Source organism: Erithacus rubecula (assembly GCF_903797595.1).
Source record: "Erithacus rubecula genome assembly, chromosome: 1".
In the NCBI taxonomy this organism is placed as follows: domain Eukaryota; kingdom Metazoa; phylum Chordata; class Aves; order Passeriformes; family Muscicapidae; genus Erithacus; species Erithacus rubecula.
In genome coordinates, this window is record NC_136658.1 from 20,093,953 (window position 1) to 20,110,140 (window position 16,188).

The following is a 16,188-nucleotide window of genomic DNA, read 5'->3' on the forward strand; positions in this document are numbered from 1 at the left end:
GACTACCATATCAGGCTCTGAAGAAACTACTGTGGTGCTGCTGTCAGCATCTATTTCAGAGCTGCTCAACTCTACACATACTTCTAACCCCTTTCCAATCCAAGTGCAGACACAACCAGTTTCAGTGTCTGTGTGAAGGAGCCACCACCCCTGGAAAGAAAATGGAAACACTTGGTTGTACCTAGTGAAGGTGGTTGTGAGTAAAGCACAAGGCTTCAAGCACAGCCATCCATGTGCTATTGTCACTGCAGATGGTCAGCTTTGGACACCCTGCAGCATCTTGGAAGCTGGAATGAACATTAGAGGGCAGCAACTCCACTTGACACAGTTTGAGGCTAAAAGCAGTTAACTTTGGACCTTTGGCTCAAAAGGCCAGTGTGAAGGCATCCATCCAGATTTGTGAAGAAATTATTTGCTGCATTACTCTGAACTTTGGCACCACATTTCTCCCTAAGTCCAAAACAGCTTATGTTTGCTAACTTTCATGCTGTCACATGCATCTTTAGTCTCTGTGAAAACTGCAGGAATTCCTGTTCTCCTTGTGGTTTTGGTTATATTATTTTGCAAATAATCTCAACATACACAGAATTTAATTCCAAAGTGTGTAAAAGGCTGTGAAGGACTGACCACTTGAAGTACAGATTTTCAAAAGCCTTGGCAAATTCAATCTAAGATGGCTGCTCAATAAAATTAAAATACTTTGTGTTTGTGGTCCAGCTAGGATAGAGTTAATTCTCTTCACAGCAGCCTATATAGTGCTGTGCTTTGTTTTTTTGACTAAACTAGCACTGATAACACACACTGTTTTAGCTGGTACTGGCAGCGTTTGCTCATGCCAAGGTCTTTTCTTTTCCCCACCCAGACCCACTGGAAGAGGCTGGGGCTAGAAGAGGACACAGCTGAGCCAGGGGATGTAATATCCCAGACCCTGTGACATTGTGCTCAGCAAGAAATGCAGGGGGAAAGAAGGATGAAGGGGGAATGTTCAGAGCTATGGTGTTTGTCTTCCCAAGCAACTGTCAGGTGTGTCGAGGCCTTGCTTGCCTGGAAGCAGCTGAACATGTGCCTGTTGATGAGAAGTGGCAAATGAATTCCTTATTTTGCTTTTCTTGCACGTGCAGCTTTGATTTGCTTATCGAACTGCTTTATACCAACCCACAAGTTTCCTTTTTTTTTCTCTTCCAAGCCTCTCCCCCTTGCCTGCCAGGGGAAAGGCATCAGTGACTGAGTGAGGACTTAGTTTCCAGCTGGGGCCAAACCTACTGCAGTGCTTTTTGGTGCACAATGTGGGGCCAGAGGATTTTGAGATAACACCCCCAATCAGAGTGTGCTAGGTAGAATTTATCACTGTTAGTGGCAGGGGTTCATACTTCTTGCCTTACTGTATATTAGAGCTTGGCACATTAGTGACTGGTTTGGACTTCCTGTTGTTTAGTGTAGCACTTATCAACTTACTCTGCTGTGCAAAGGAACATTTTGTTACCAACAATGGCCTCATGTCTGGGCTGGCACGGGGACCAGATATCCCTGCTCTACTGGGCAGGCTGGAACACCACGGGAATGGGGTTAATTCCCATCATAGCTGCCCATAGGGTGTTGTGGCTTAGATTTGTGACTAGGGCAGTGTTAACAACTCAGGGGTTATTTCAGGTGGCACTTAACAGTGTTTGCACAGTGTCAAGGCCTTTGCTTTTAACCTCTCTGGCCTGGCAGTGAATATGCTGGGCATGGACAGGGGGCTGGGGAGGAAATGCAAACAGGACAGCTGACCCCAGCTAATCAAAGTGCTGTTCATTAGTAAGTAGAAGCAGAATCTTCAACTTGTAAAACTGATGCAAATGTACTGAGTCATGCTCCTGCAATTAGTTTTGAATTTATGTAACTTTACAAAGAATTATCTCTCTCTGTGTGTGTATATATATATTTATATAAATAACTAATTATTTATTTAGAACATTAAAGATCACTGCCTCCTAAAAAAAGAAATTATTTCAGTTACCACATAAAACCCTGGCTCTTCTGAAGTTAGCAAGCATTTATTGATTGTTTTCCAGGGTAAAACCTCATTCCAAAGTTTACTTTTTTTTTTTCCAGTGAATATGGCTTGTGTTGCAATTTTATGGGGGTGTCAAACAAAAATAAATTAAGCAGCATTACAAAATACTAAGAAATCAACTTTTAAAGATGAAGCAATTATTCATATGTTTCACCATTTGAAATCTAATTAGCACTGAAAATGTTACTGTTACCAAAGCTACTACTGTAGAGGCAAATATGCAAAATAAAAAGTTGATGCCTTTCATGCTACAATATTAGCTTTATTTTCCAGTGGAAAATTACAAGAGTTTGTGACATAGTAAAAAAAAAAGAATAATAAAATAATTGTTTAGGTTTTACACTTTTTTTCACTCCTGTTCTATACCTTCTCTTTAAAATACATGCTCTATAAGAGAAAGAAATGAAAACTACTGAAATAAAACTGGCTAACACCATCCAAAGTACAAAGACAAACTACTTTAAAAATCCAGTCTGCTGAATGGTACCTAGTGTGATAAGTGAAGTGCTGCAAATCAACAACTTCCAGGATAGAAGCCCAGAACACTACGGAACGCTTAGCTAAAATTCTGCTGGAATAATGAGTTCATGGACTGTGCATCTTCTTTCAAATGTAGTCATCCTGGTAAATCCATGTAAAATCTATGCACAGAAGTATTTCCATTAGTGAAAACACTGTTAAATTGTAAGAGAAGATGCAGATGTTTCTGTTACCCAGTTTCAGCTAATCCTCTTCTGCCACCCCCAGGCTGTACTGTCACTGAACAGCTGCAGCTCTCAAAGCTTTCCTCATCAAGAAAGTTCCCTGTCCCAACAGTCTAAAAATGTATATGGGACTGAGCATCTGGAGTTCTGAATTCTCATTTTGGTTCTCCCATTGCTGTTCCATCATCTGCCAGGTTAAATCACTTCCGTTCTCATTTCTGGGATGAAAAGGTACTGCTGACTCCCTTTTCCCTTCCAGAGTACTGAAGATTAACTATGTGAAATCCACAGCATTCAGGTGTTCTGGGTATGCAAGAACCAAACCAACAATGCCAACACACATTCTCTGAGAAGGGGTTGCACATATCCCAATGCTGAGACATGTCCTGCCTTTGCCACAGTGTAGGTGAAAGACACGTAGAGGAGAGGCCACCCCTACAATCATTTCTCACCAAGGCACTGCTGCACCACAGCTCCAGATCAGCACTGGTTTCCCCTCTCAGCCTTATGTATGGAGAACATACACCTGCTACAGCTTTCTATTCCTCGTCTGTGCTGCAAAAGCATTACAAAATGGAGATAATCAGGGCTCAGAATCAAGGCCAGAGTCTCCATTCCTAGGGATTTAGGACTTAAAATTAAGTAAAAAGTAAGACAGAGTACTGGTTATAATGAAGAAGTGATAATACTAATCATAAGAGACTACTATTTCTTCCCAGAGCTCTGAAGCTGTTTTCTAAAGTGTGCATTTGTAGGAATGAAATATCTGCCAGAGAAATCTCTCAGCCCTGCTGGTAAAACATTGTGTTTCTTTGGTGAACCACATATCCAAATTACTAAGCATGACTATTTTAAAGGTTTCTTGACAAACATGTTGTTCTGCATGATGACTGCTGGCAGATTAAGAGCTCCCAGACTCATCAGTCCTTTTCACAGCCAGACCCACACCAAAATCACAGCCATAGAGTTCTACCCGAAGGGCAATCCCACGGTACCATGTTTTTGGAACAATGCGGATGAACCTGGACAGGATGGGTGGTTTAAAAAAATTCTTGACATGCCCATTGCTGTTTGCATTACCCAAGAAAACCTGCAAATACATAAACACAATTAGTTAAAAGGTGAGACTTGAAAAAAACTTTGCATTTTCTCTTTACCACAATTCCAAGCTGTTGCATTAGTCACACCCAGAGTAGATGGACTGGCTCATTTCTGGTTTTAAACAAGACCACAACAGGTCTCTTCCCAATGTGCTGGGTTAAAAGTAGTTCAGGCCAGCAATAGCTGAGTCTGAATGGATTAAAAAGCTTGTTTTTATCCACACCAGAAAATTTGACATTGTAATTTCTAATGGACTAAACCCCCTTGTTTTACCACTGCTAATAGCCCTTGTGGGTTAGGCTGGTGTAAGGTAATACAAATACAAAGTAATGTGTCTGCTCTGTGGGTACCTGAAGTTTGCCAGCTCTGCTATAGCAATAGTGCTCAATAACATTAATTTCACTTAAAAGATCAGGGCAGAAATAGAAAAAAAAATGAACTGAAAGAGACCCTTGGGAATCCATTGCTCATTCAAATTAAATATCCTTGTGCATTCAAACTAAATGTCTTCCTTTACAAACTGTCAGCTCTTTTTATCACAGTGTTGGCTGCATGCTCTGCAGATACAGCACTTGTTCCTTTTATTAATTATGATCACTAAAATCAGATGGATACTATGACATTATCTGTAGTAACTCCAGCTCCCTAGCACTTTACAGGCCAGTGAGAATATCAATTGCCTGGGCATTCTGCCTTTGAGACTTGACTGTGTCCAGCACCTAAAACCAAACAACAATTGCCCGGGTTGACAGTGATACCTTTGGTACTGAGCTTGAAGCCTCTGTGTAGGTTTTCCACTCGGAGCCTTCATTGCTGTACAGAAGAACATAGGTTTTCACAAAGTTTTCAGCTGACATGGACGTGACCCCCTGTGTAGCAATAGCAGTGATCTTCTTAACTGTGAGGAGATCAATTTGCAGCCACTGTTGGTTGTTGTTCAACTAGAGTTAATACAAAAGTTTGTGTATTAGCAAACATGTCTGTCTGTATTTGCTTAAGTGAAAAATCTTATTTACAGGTAGTTAAAACTGTATCAAAATGCATCAAAACTGTATCAAAGAAGTCCAGAAGAGTAAAGCCATCACTGCCGGTAGTGTATTTGGAGTCTTAAGATTTATACTTTAATTTCCAATACATAATGAAATATAACAGAGATTTACCTCCAGTATTAAAACACAACACTAATACCAAATGCTTATACAAGACAGCAGCTTCCAGCAAATCTCAAGGGACTTTGTGAACAAATGCAACTCCATTTCAAAGATGTAGAAGCTCACATGCCTTGTTGAAGGCCACCCACCCCCAGATCCACTAGGCTGTACTGCCTATAAGCGAACCCAGAAGGGGTTTCTTTAACCCCTTTGAAACAAATATTACAGTTGGACTCATCTCCTGAAATTAAACAGGCTATTCCCACAGGGAAGTTCTGCAGACTGTGACCCAGAGGAGACCATCCATCTCTCAAAGTATTTGACTGCTGATGCCAGAAGTTCAACAAGTTTTCTGCTGAAGAGTTGAGCAGTGCTCTTCCCAAAGGATGGTTTTCAAGTGACCCTATCACTGGACAGAGCATGCAGGAAGCACCATGACCACACAAGCAGCACAAATTTATTAACCAGCTGTCCCTGCTGCCTTCCATGCTTTTGTCTTGTTACCTTGGCTCGCCAGGCATTCATCTTTCCATTCTGATTGAGACGGGCAAGTGAAGCATCCCATTTGTTAAACCAGGATGTCATAGTAGATGAGGCTGTTATCTGGGTATCCTTGATCTCTCCACTTTCCATTCCCAGTGGCAAAGAGCAACCTGTTGAGAAGAGCACTCCATTATCTCCAGTACACCCAAGCAGCCACAGTGGAAGCAACAATGGAGAAGACCCACAGTTTTAGCTTCATTTAAAGTACTAGATATAAAATTTGTCACAATGGAAGCACCAGCACTTGACCAATTCTTACCATCTACTTCACAGCCCAGAAGCTCCATGCGAAGAGTAGGCCTATTGTAGACCTCAGTGGGGTAGAGTCTGATGTATCTAGCAATAATGGGGGGATCAATGATGTTCTCTTTTATGTCATATGCATTGGAATTACCTTCAAAAATCTGTTTAAAGAAAAAAAAAAGAAAAAACCCACACATACTTTATTTAATGCAAACACAAGCTTGGATGCTGAAAGCCTGCTCTGTTACAAATGTAGCATTTAATCTATATGCCCTTAGCCCCATCCACAGTGATAGCATACTCTATGCTGCAGGGCCACTTGAAATATCTCATGGTCCCATATTAGCATATTTGGAATGTCTGAAGGCCTCAGCTTAAATAAGCAACCTTTTTTATGCAAATCTGTAAGAATACATGAACAAAGAGGCAAAAGGAGAGGTAAAAGACCAGGGTTTCAATTTGAGAGTTGTACCACAGAACACTCTGTAAATTGAAGAGAGCTGTAATAGGTAGGGCTGGAGCAGCTGGGCATAAGATGAACCTCTTTCAGTGTACACCCACACTCGCCACACAGGCCTTTTGCAGGCAAATCAGACAGTTCAACATTCAACTGCTGGGACAGATCAAAGGCAGGGATGAAAAGCAGAATGTAATCCCAAATGAGGTAACAGCCTGATTTTTAGTTCAACTTCCTGCTTCCTTCAAAAAAGCTGCTATGGGCTTAGGAAATAGTAGGCAGAGATGTCTGTGAGAAAGCCAGACTCCACACAGTCAAGGTCACAAGACCAATCCAAACCCCAGCCCAGGTAGCTCCTCACCACACAATTTGTCTACTAGTCTGAATTTCATTAGTTTGGTAAATGCCCTTTGGGGCTTCAAGCTGTACCTGTTAAGGCTCTAAATGCCATAATTTTTTTCCACTCTTTCTTAACATTAAACAAGACTCACTCTAGTTTGTTGCAACCCCCATGGCACAGACAGACCTTTCCTGTTGGCGAGCTGTCTCCTTTGAAGGTGTTCCACGTCCGTTTGTCTTTGCTGTAAACAAGAAAATACTTCTGGATGTACAAGGACTTAAAGAATTGCTTGGCTCCCTGTGTTTGTATCCCAGTGAGCAAAACTTGTCTTCGAAAGTCCACCTAGGAGCAGCAAAGAGTGAGTCAATAATGCACAGCAAAACCCATCTAATTCTTTGGCATTTATACAGTAGGTTTGAGCCCTGCACTTTAACATGCACAACACTCTCTAAATGCACACGCACAGTCACTGAAGGAATAATAGATACCAGAGTCCAAATTAATATTCTCCCATTTCATTAATGTATTTGTATATTCATTTAATTTCAGAGGCCATTTTACAGGCTTCAGCACTGCACCACAAAGGCACCTCAAAAGTATCTGTATGTCTGTGGTAGGCACAACTCCCTCCACCCCATTTTACAGATAGGTCAAAGGAGCACAGAGAGATTAAAGGCTCACACTTTAAGAAGCCACCTCTAATTTTGGATACCTAGGCTGCAGAAAGGCATATGACATTCTGAAGTGCTTAACAGCCACCATTCCTGCTGATATCATATCTAAGCACTTAGCACATAGCAAAAGCAAATCTGGAAGCTGTGCCTATGAGCAGGGAAACTCATTCTCTGGGACATGCCCTCCACACCTCTGCATGCTTCACTGCAGTAACCTCAACTTCTCACTTCCAGAGCCCCCTGTTAAATTATTTCTCTTCCCAATGTTATTTCCAGTTCCACATCAGATCTCCCAACCTTCTCTCCCTACTTCACTTCCACTAACTTGCTAGTATGTCAAGTGCTAGCAAGCCAAACACAAAGCCACCTGCTGAACTCGAGTCTTTCTTGTCTTCCAACCAATTTTAATGAGATTTATAAGAGAACAACTATTATCCCCAAATTTGGGTGCAAACTGGATATGTAGTGCAAAAGTCACTGGGATGGAAGAAAAAGACAGAAGTGAGGTGACTGAATGATATAGTGCTTGAAATCATAATTATAATATTAGTTTCCTGTGAAGACAGCTTTGTCAAGTGGGACGGCAGCATACAAACCAAGCCTGAAGCATGTCTTGAGGATATATTACAGTTCAAATGATCACTCAGCAAACACACACATAGCAATATGCACTGTTAGGCAGACAAAGGAAAAAGAAAGTAGTAGGAAAAATAACTCCATTTGCCTACAAAATGGTTACAATCTAGATTGTGAGGGTAACTGTCTAGCCAATGAGCCTCAACAGCAGCAGAGACTGGGTTACCCCAGGGAAGAACAGTTAATGGTATCACCAATCTTGCCACATCTTTTCAGTTTCCCCCTGCAATCTTCTCAGTGACAAGAGCAGTGTGACCTTCTAAAATAAGGAAAATCATAACTTAATGATGCTGTACCTTACCTGGATCCAAGGGAGCTCTTCCTCCACTGTAGCACTCCAAGCATTGTACGTTCCATAATTATTTAATCGGGCTAACTTAGGTTCCCAATAGTCTAGACAGAAAATATTAATAAAGCAAGAATTTTAAGAGGCATTGAAAAAACGTAAACCGAGGCTGTAATTAGCTTTGAGTGCACCATTTCCCACCCCCAACCCAAAGGATACAAAAAAAAAAAAAAAAAAGAAAAAAAACCAAACAAGAGACTCTAAAACCATTATCTAGGATAATTTGGGCATGGTCAGCAACTGAAAGTATCTGTACCCTGCAAAGCCTTAGAGTTTGCAAAATGACAAAACCAACAATCTTTTATGTAATATTCTGTCTGCTAATTTGGAACCAGTGTCTAGAGTTTGCTAAACAAGTTTCGGCCCCCAGCAGGATCAGACACAAAATGTGCTCTACATCCTCTGCATGACAAGTTTTCCAAGTTAAAAAGTGGTATAGAATATATATTACAAAACAGCTTTCAAGCCTCTATAACACTCTATGAGGAAAGAAAGAAAGAAAGAAAAGAAAACCCACAAAAAAATAGGTTTTACGAAGTAATTAATTTATTTTATATTTCAAGGGAAAGGATGGGCATTCCTGCATGTGTGCATAACCTGTACACCTTGATTTGACACCGTCTATGTAAAATTCTAAGAAAATCATCCTTGTAATGATCCACAGATCCTTGTAATTTGTACCACAGATAAACTTGACAAATTAACTTGACTCTGTAATTACTCTCTATGCCAGGGTTACCAAGTCTTTCATAACAGATATATTTTGTCTTTTCACATCTCATACCACATGCAAATTACAAAAGCTTTCTGAATGATTGGTCTTCATTTTCAAGCAGGGAATACAAGGGAAAAAAAAAAGAATGCTGGATTTGTTCCTGATCATCCAGCAGGCCACAGATGGGGCACTCCCTGACTCTCAAACTTGTGATACTGATAGCACACCTGTGACACTTAAAATACAATGATGATGGCTACCTAACAGAGCTCCCAGTCTTTGCTTGCAGCACTGGAGAGACTTTTAGCCTGACAGCTGATTCACTGTGAACTGATCTTGAAAGACACAGGAGATGCCAAAAGAAGACAGAACTGCAACACTTTGCTGGGGGTGTTCAGGAGTATGCACAAATCTTTTCAGGGACAAACTCACCTATGTGGTGTGAAGCATCAATCTGTGAATCAAGTATAACTCCATTTTCCAGGCCCATTGGAATCCTGCACTCTGAAGGGAGCATAGTAAGTTTGTTGTTAAAGAAAATTAGGGCTATTGCAATATATGTTGTGGTGAAATCTAAGACATCATCACTCGGAACAATTTCTAATAATTCTGTATCATTACTCTCTTCCCAGAGAAGTCTAAATTATTTTCTGCAATTTCTTTTAACAGATTAACCCATTGGTCACTGTATGGAAGCCTCAAATTCAAAGCTATCATGCTAAAGGAATAAAGGTAGTGTGCTACATAATTCAAAGCTAGCATTGCTGGAAGCTATACATTTTTTCTTCTAGAACAAATTTACAGTAACCCCTCTACCATGTCCTTGTGTATAATTTCCTATGTCAGATTTTTTTGCAGAACAATCTCCCAAGTTTATTTTCAGTGATTCTAAAAGGCTAGAGAAGACTTCATAGCTTGCCAGCCAAAAACCATTGTAGTTCATACCTTTCTCTATAACCAAATACGATGTCTGCATTCCTGCTTGCTGGTATTCCCCCACTTCAGTGTCTAAAAGCCACCAGCCAGGTCTCTGTGGTTTCATTTCAATTGTTCTAAATGAACCTTGAAAAAAGGAAATTAAATGTATTAGAAACATTGGCATTACAAGGCTGATGTCAGTGAGGCTGAATTTTAAACCAAAGACCTTCTTATGACCTAATCCAGAAAATTTAAATACACATTGCACTGAGAACAGTAACTTCCACCATCTCAGTGACTTTTTTTCTTAGCAAGATAGTTCTAGTGGGAGACTGAGATTGGAATCAAGTAGCCAAAACCCAACCTTTGCTGATGGTGCAAAGTGCAAAACCTTGTCTGCCTATATGCAGCAACAGATACCTGCATGTTAACTACAGTGCTAAACAGTGTAGTGAACAGTGTTAATAACATAATGCAGGGATGTTAATTCTGTGGTGCTAGTTATGATTCTTACTCCTGCTGTGCCAGTGTGTTGTTCCAGTAATGAAATGGAGGGATGTAAAGAAGCCAGAAGTAGAAGTGGGAAAATTAGAAGTATGGGCTCTCCCCTCACTTTCTGCATCCCCTAGGACTAGTCCCAAGGATTGAGCAGGAAGCAGATATGGTTTCAGCTGCTTGCTGCACTTTTTAGAAAGCACAGGACATGTTCTCATTGCTTTTCTTATATTCCTCGTTACTGCAGACAATTATTCAAGCACTTCCAGCTAATTCTGGTTCCCATTTAAACAAAAATATGTAGATTTCACAGTGAAATGCACTATCTGGAAAATAATTAAATAAAAAAGTGAATAAACTACCCCTAATGTTCACTAAAACTGCTAATATTCCAAGCCTATCCCACTCTTTTGATCTCCTTGGGTTTTTTTGGTTTTTTTGTTGTTTTTTTTTTTTTCTTGAGCTCTTGTAGCTGGCAATACAGACTGGCATTGCTGACAGTGATGGGGCAAAGGAATTAATCCTGTAATCTAATGACTACTTACAGCCTATTTCTCCCTGGAGAGAGAATAAGAATTCTCACAGGCCTCAACGTTGTTCTTTCTGTTCTGTATCACTTACTCAGACATTAAAACCCCCAAACTCTCACCATATGGAGACCTTTATATTGGTGTGGTGGTGACAGACAGAGGTCACCCCTTAGAACGTACTCTGCTCTGATGCTTACCTGGGAGGAGAGTGTATGTTCCAAGTTGATGCTCTGGCTGTCCTTGTTCTATGAAAGTCTGTCCATGAAAATGAACAACATGAATGTCTTTTGGCCCACCCATATTCAGCAAGTGCCATCGGACTGTTTCACCTTCATACATCCTTAAGCCTTGCAAATTGTAGGTAATCCCATTAATGGCTGAGAAAAAAGATTGTTCGTCAGGAAAACTGCTCACATAACTGGTCTCAAAGTGCTATAAAGTAATTATTGAAATTAGAAAAGTATTTAATGAAGTAATGCATTTGAGAAAAACATATTTTTCTGACCTTATCAGAAAATTTGAGCACAGTTTGCTAGCAACACATGGCGGCCAAGAGAACATAAAGATTTAAATGTAAGAGGTAAAATCAGGCTCAAAAGAAAGGACAGCTGTCCAAAACTCTTTCTGCAGCTCCCATTTCCACAGGCACAGAGTCACAACTGACATACCTCTATATCCACAGAGATATGAAGGGATGTTCTAGAGCTGCTTCAAATTCTTCAATAGAACTTTTTGGACCTGATTTGGTCAATCATTACAATATTTTTAAATTTCTTGCAAGAAGTTGTCAGCATACTAGTTTCTTACTGCAAAGAAGACTTTTTTTGTTTCTTTTTTTTCTTTAAATGCAAGAGAAGTTTTCTGTTGAAAGTTTCAGTCTAATATGACCTTTCTTCATTTTAACAGCAAATTTCTGATCATTGCTAATTTTCACATGACTATTATAGGTACAATGGATAACAACAAAAAAAATACACATTACTAATGTGTGAGATTTATGCACATTTAAAAGGACTATGATCTGACACCTTTCCCTCTATCCCAATAAACTGCATATTTGGCAAAATGAAATAAGTACCATAGAATTTGTGGCAGTGCTGCGTTTCTTGTGTCTTCTCATTACAAGGCCTTCCAGAATGTTTGTCGAAGTACCAGCTTTTCTCTTCATCAAAGACCATAAAAAGCAAGAAAAAGTCTCGGGTATATGTCTTGCTGCTGTCTATTTTGTTGAAGGCTCCTTTTTCACAGATCAGTATTGGCCCAATCAAACCAGACTGAATGTCCTTCTCCTAGAAGGTAGTAAACACAGTGGAAAAAGTGGATTTCCCAAAAGATGTAAAAAAAAAAAAAAAAGCCAATAGCATTCTGCAGGAATGCATCAGCCCCCAAAATCTAAAGCAGGTCCCAGAATTACTGCTCCCTTCTATCTTTACTCTCCCCTACTCAGTCTCTCAGAGTTGCCCAATTCAAATTCTTCCATACCTTATGTCCTGTTTTAACTGAGTGCAAGAGTAAATGTCAGGTGGGAATATCAAACCCAAAAGAAAGGACAGCTATCAAAATTCTGCAGCTTGCACTTCTACAGCCATACATCATTCAGAGATATTCAAACTCCAACTGAACGTTGGCCCTGAAAAACTATTCCAGCTGACCCTGCTTGAGTTGCAGTGGTGGACTGGATGATCTCTAGTCATGCCTTCCAATACAAATGTTTCTGTGATTCTGTGATCAACCCCAGTAACAGCACCACTTCTGTTTTCATTCCCTTACCAGGTTTAAATCAGAATAGTAGATCCAGGACCGACAAGCTGCTCCTGGCTGCACGGGGCCTGATCGCCTGCTTGCATACCATACATATATGTAGCTGTTATTTGGCTGAACTTCATCATCTTCCTTAAACCAGGCAGTAGATTCATCATCGTAAACACTTCCCTCAGAGGACTTTTCATACAGGACTCCATGGGCATGGAGGGAATATGGTCTGGATGCCAGATTCTTAAAATGAACCTAAAAAACCAAAATAGATTCTGTTCAGTGAACTCAAGCCTAAACCAAGTCCCCACACACTACATTCCCATGACCTCAAGCAGGGGTCAAGATTTGCATGAAGATTACAGGCTACATTGTATATGCAAAAGCCAGCAAAGAGAGCTTCTGACATTCCATGCAGAGTCTCCACCTTCGATGCAGGTAGTTAAAAAAAAATAATCAGAAAGCACAAGTCTAGCTCTCTGTCTTACCACCAAGTTGAGGCCCCCAGGATGTTTACTGCTGCTGCCTCTCATACCTGGAACTACTTGGCTACTGCCAGCAGGGAAATGGGGAGTTTCTACCTCTTATGCTTTGCTGCAGTCATTACAATATAGTAACTCTAGACCTTGGTTTGTATCATTGTTGCTGAAATCAGTGCTTACCACTTGTTCCAGAGAATCACCAAGATAGTGGGACTACATATTTACCTCTCCTTAGAGAATAATGCTCCCAAGCTACAAAATCTCTTTCTTCTCTTACTCATGATTAAGCATAGCTTAGTGTGTTCCTGCTACACATCACTCCTACTGAAATAAGCAGAAAGCACTGAGATAAATTCTTCCTACCTAAGTCCATCCCTGTGTGTTGTAAGACTGGATGAAGAAGGATGAGAGAAAGGAAATTTTACAGCACCTGTGCTTCCTAGTGCAAATATACCACAGTATCACCAGGGATATGGCTCCCCTTCATTCTTGTTGATCTAATAAAATCCTGACATTTACATAGCAAAACTTTTTTAGAGGAAATTATATATTTTCCCCAAAAATTTATATTAATCTTGAACACATATGTATTAATTTTTGAGTTTAGAAAACAAATTTTTCATTAAGATTAAACCTAAATCTTATTTTACAATAGAACAATGAGCCAGTATTTAATGGTGGAAAACATAAGAAAGAAAAACAGAATTTAATTTGTTGTGGACAGAAGAGAAAAAATATGCGCTTAAAAAAACCACATCACAGTGCTTACATGTCCACAGTGCAATTTCTGGCTTTGAAAACTGTTTCTCCTTCATTGGCTTTTAAAAATTTGTGGCATTTTTAGATCCTTTCTGTCACGCTCCAAGATCACTGTAAGAATTTTATCCTGGACACACAATCAAAACATTGACTTACTAGGATAACATCATCCACTTCAGCCCGAATAACTGGTCCCAGGATGCCAAGGTGCTCTGTATATTCATCTTCATCCTGAAGAGTTGAAAAGGTGCTGTCTGTATAGCTCTGGAAAATCACCTTACGTCGGCTGCCGTCTTTACAGGTTTTGTCATTCCTCATTGTACTGAAAGGAAAACCCCAATTAAAATCCTACACAGTAAATCAGAAATAATAGCTTTGATGAAACCTGAGAAATCATACAGCAGAAACATTTTAGAATTCTGTGAATATAAACATTCAAATGGTGTCAAACTGTGTCAGGGAAGATTTAGATTGGATATTAGGAAAAATTTCTTTACCGAAAGGGTTGCCCAGGGAAGTGGTGGAGTATTGATCCCTGTAAGTGTTTAGAAGACATGCAGATGTAGTTCTGAGGGACATGTTTAGTGGTGAACCTGGCAGTGCTGGGTTAAAGGTTGGACTCAGTGGTCTTAGAAAGGTGTTTTCCAACCTTCTGTGAATCCACAAAATAAGTGTCCGATGATCCCGAAAATCATGGCTTGCAATGTTTAAGGAATTCTAGTTCTACATTTGGATAAGAGATCTCTCAACCATTTAGTCAACTATCACTGAAAAACTCCAACGAGTCTCTCAAAACCCATCTGAGCTCTATTTTCCTTCATTTTCTTAGCCTTAATAATCTGAATTGGAGTTTGTCTGAGCATAGTGAGCCTATCACCTACATCCTACTGTTTCACAGAACTTTACATCTGACATTAACTGCATTTTGCATCCCAGAGCTGGTGTGGTAAATAAGCTTTTGGACATTCCAACTATTGTTCTGATCTTAAATAGAAGCACTGAAACGCTATTATGATTCCTTATAAATCTTGCTGTGTTATGAATTCTGCAAAAACCAGAAATTTAATGTAAGTTACATAGTAGAAAGGCTGGGGTTTAGCTTTTCAACACACTGAGACAGGATATGCCATGGGCTCTGTTAAATTCACTGGAACTATGCAGTTCACACCAGCTGAGGATGAACGTTTCTGGAAAAAACTATATAGAGGTCTAAGCATAAAAGAAATCTTGATTTTGCAAGTGCCCAAAGATACTGTCTTGCTTCTGCTATTTTTGCAAGACTGAGATGAGGCAGGAGTAAACCTGGAGAATACTGAAAAAAATTTATTTTTATTTCCATCAAATTTAATGGAAATTTATTTTGAGAATAATCTGTGTTTGGAGATTCATTTTGTGTAATGAAAATTTTCTCACTTCTGTTTGGGCTGCTTTGATAAAATCCAAAGTTGTGCAAGATTTGGTTCAGCTTTTTAATGAAAAGTGACACGGAATTCTGCACCTTGTTGGGTGAGCACTGATCCTAACTTGTATTAATTAAGAGAGTGAATTTTTAGTAAATTGTTTCTTTCAGTATATTCTCACATACTCTTTGCTGTGGTACAGTGGCCAGTCTTCCCTGTCAAAATGTAAGAAAATCCCTCAAAACATTAGGGTTGGTGACCTAATCACCTTCTGATTCTCTAAACAACAGATGCAACACTTTATGTTACTTTGTTTTTACTCTTATATAAGGCAGTCATCAGTGTGGTTAAACACTTTGCAGCTTCCATATCTTTTCAATACTGTAGCCTTGTGAAGTTGGAATGTGCTGTTATTCCATTTTTCCAACAGAGAACTGAGACACCAGAATAATTTCCTGCTACTGCTGGAAACTGATTTCATCTGCCTATAAGCACATCCAATTCTAGGACTTCATCAATTACTCCATCAAATTCCTAGAAGGACTTTGCACAAGGAAGTCTCTCTGCTGTGTACAGGCACCAAGAACTGAAGCACAAACTAAACAGGTCATTCAAGTATACCAAACAAGCTCCAGATTCCCTCTTGACCTCTTACAGTGAGTTTTCTAACTGATGTATTAAGGACTGAGTCTAGCAAAGCTACAAAAGAAAACAGTTCTTAGCCGTGTTGTCCTTGATATATTAATCTCACTCTGACATTTCTAAGGGGTGTGTCTCCTGTGGAAAACTGTTAAGGCTCTGCCCACTGAAATGTCACAAATCAGATGACACATTACAGTTGCTTTCAAGTTTATCAGCATGCAAATCAACATTCTGCAAGGAGATT

The 16,188-nt window shown here is 39.8% G+C and overlaps 1 protein-coding gene across 1 annotated transcript in view; it reads right to left on the minus strand.

Annotated features, from left to right (window-relative positions):
• Nucleotides 1-3,569: 3,569 nt before the first annotated feature.
• Nucleotides 3,570-16,188, minus strand: part of F5 (coagulation factor V) — a 31,343-nt gene continuing 18,724 nt past the window's right edge. Inside the window, 12 exon segments of the mRNA XM_079315220.1 lie at nt 3,570-3,850; nt 4,620-4,802; nt 5,517-5,665; nt 5,815-5,959; nt 6,782-6,937; nt 8,207-8,298; nt 9,399-9,470; nt 9,912-10,028; nt 11,107-11,286; nt 11,988-12,198; nt 12,680-12,916; nt 14,059-14,223. Of these exon segments, the coding sequence (XP_079171346.1) occupies nt 3,662-3,850; nt 4,620-4,802; nt 5,517-5,665; nt 5,815-5,959; nt 6,782-6,937; nt 8,207-8,298; nt 9,399-9,470; nt 9,912-10,028; nt 11,107-11,286; nt 11,988-12,198; nt 12,680-12,916; nt 14,059-14,223 (1,896 nt within the window). The 3' untranslated portion in view covers nt 3,570-3,661.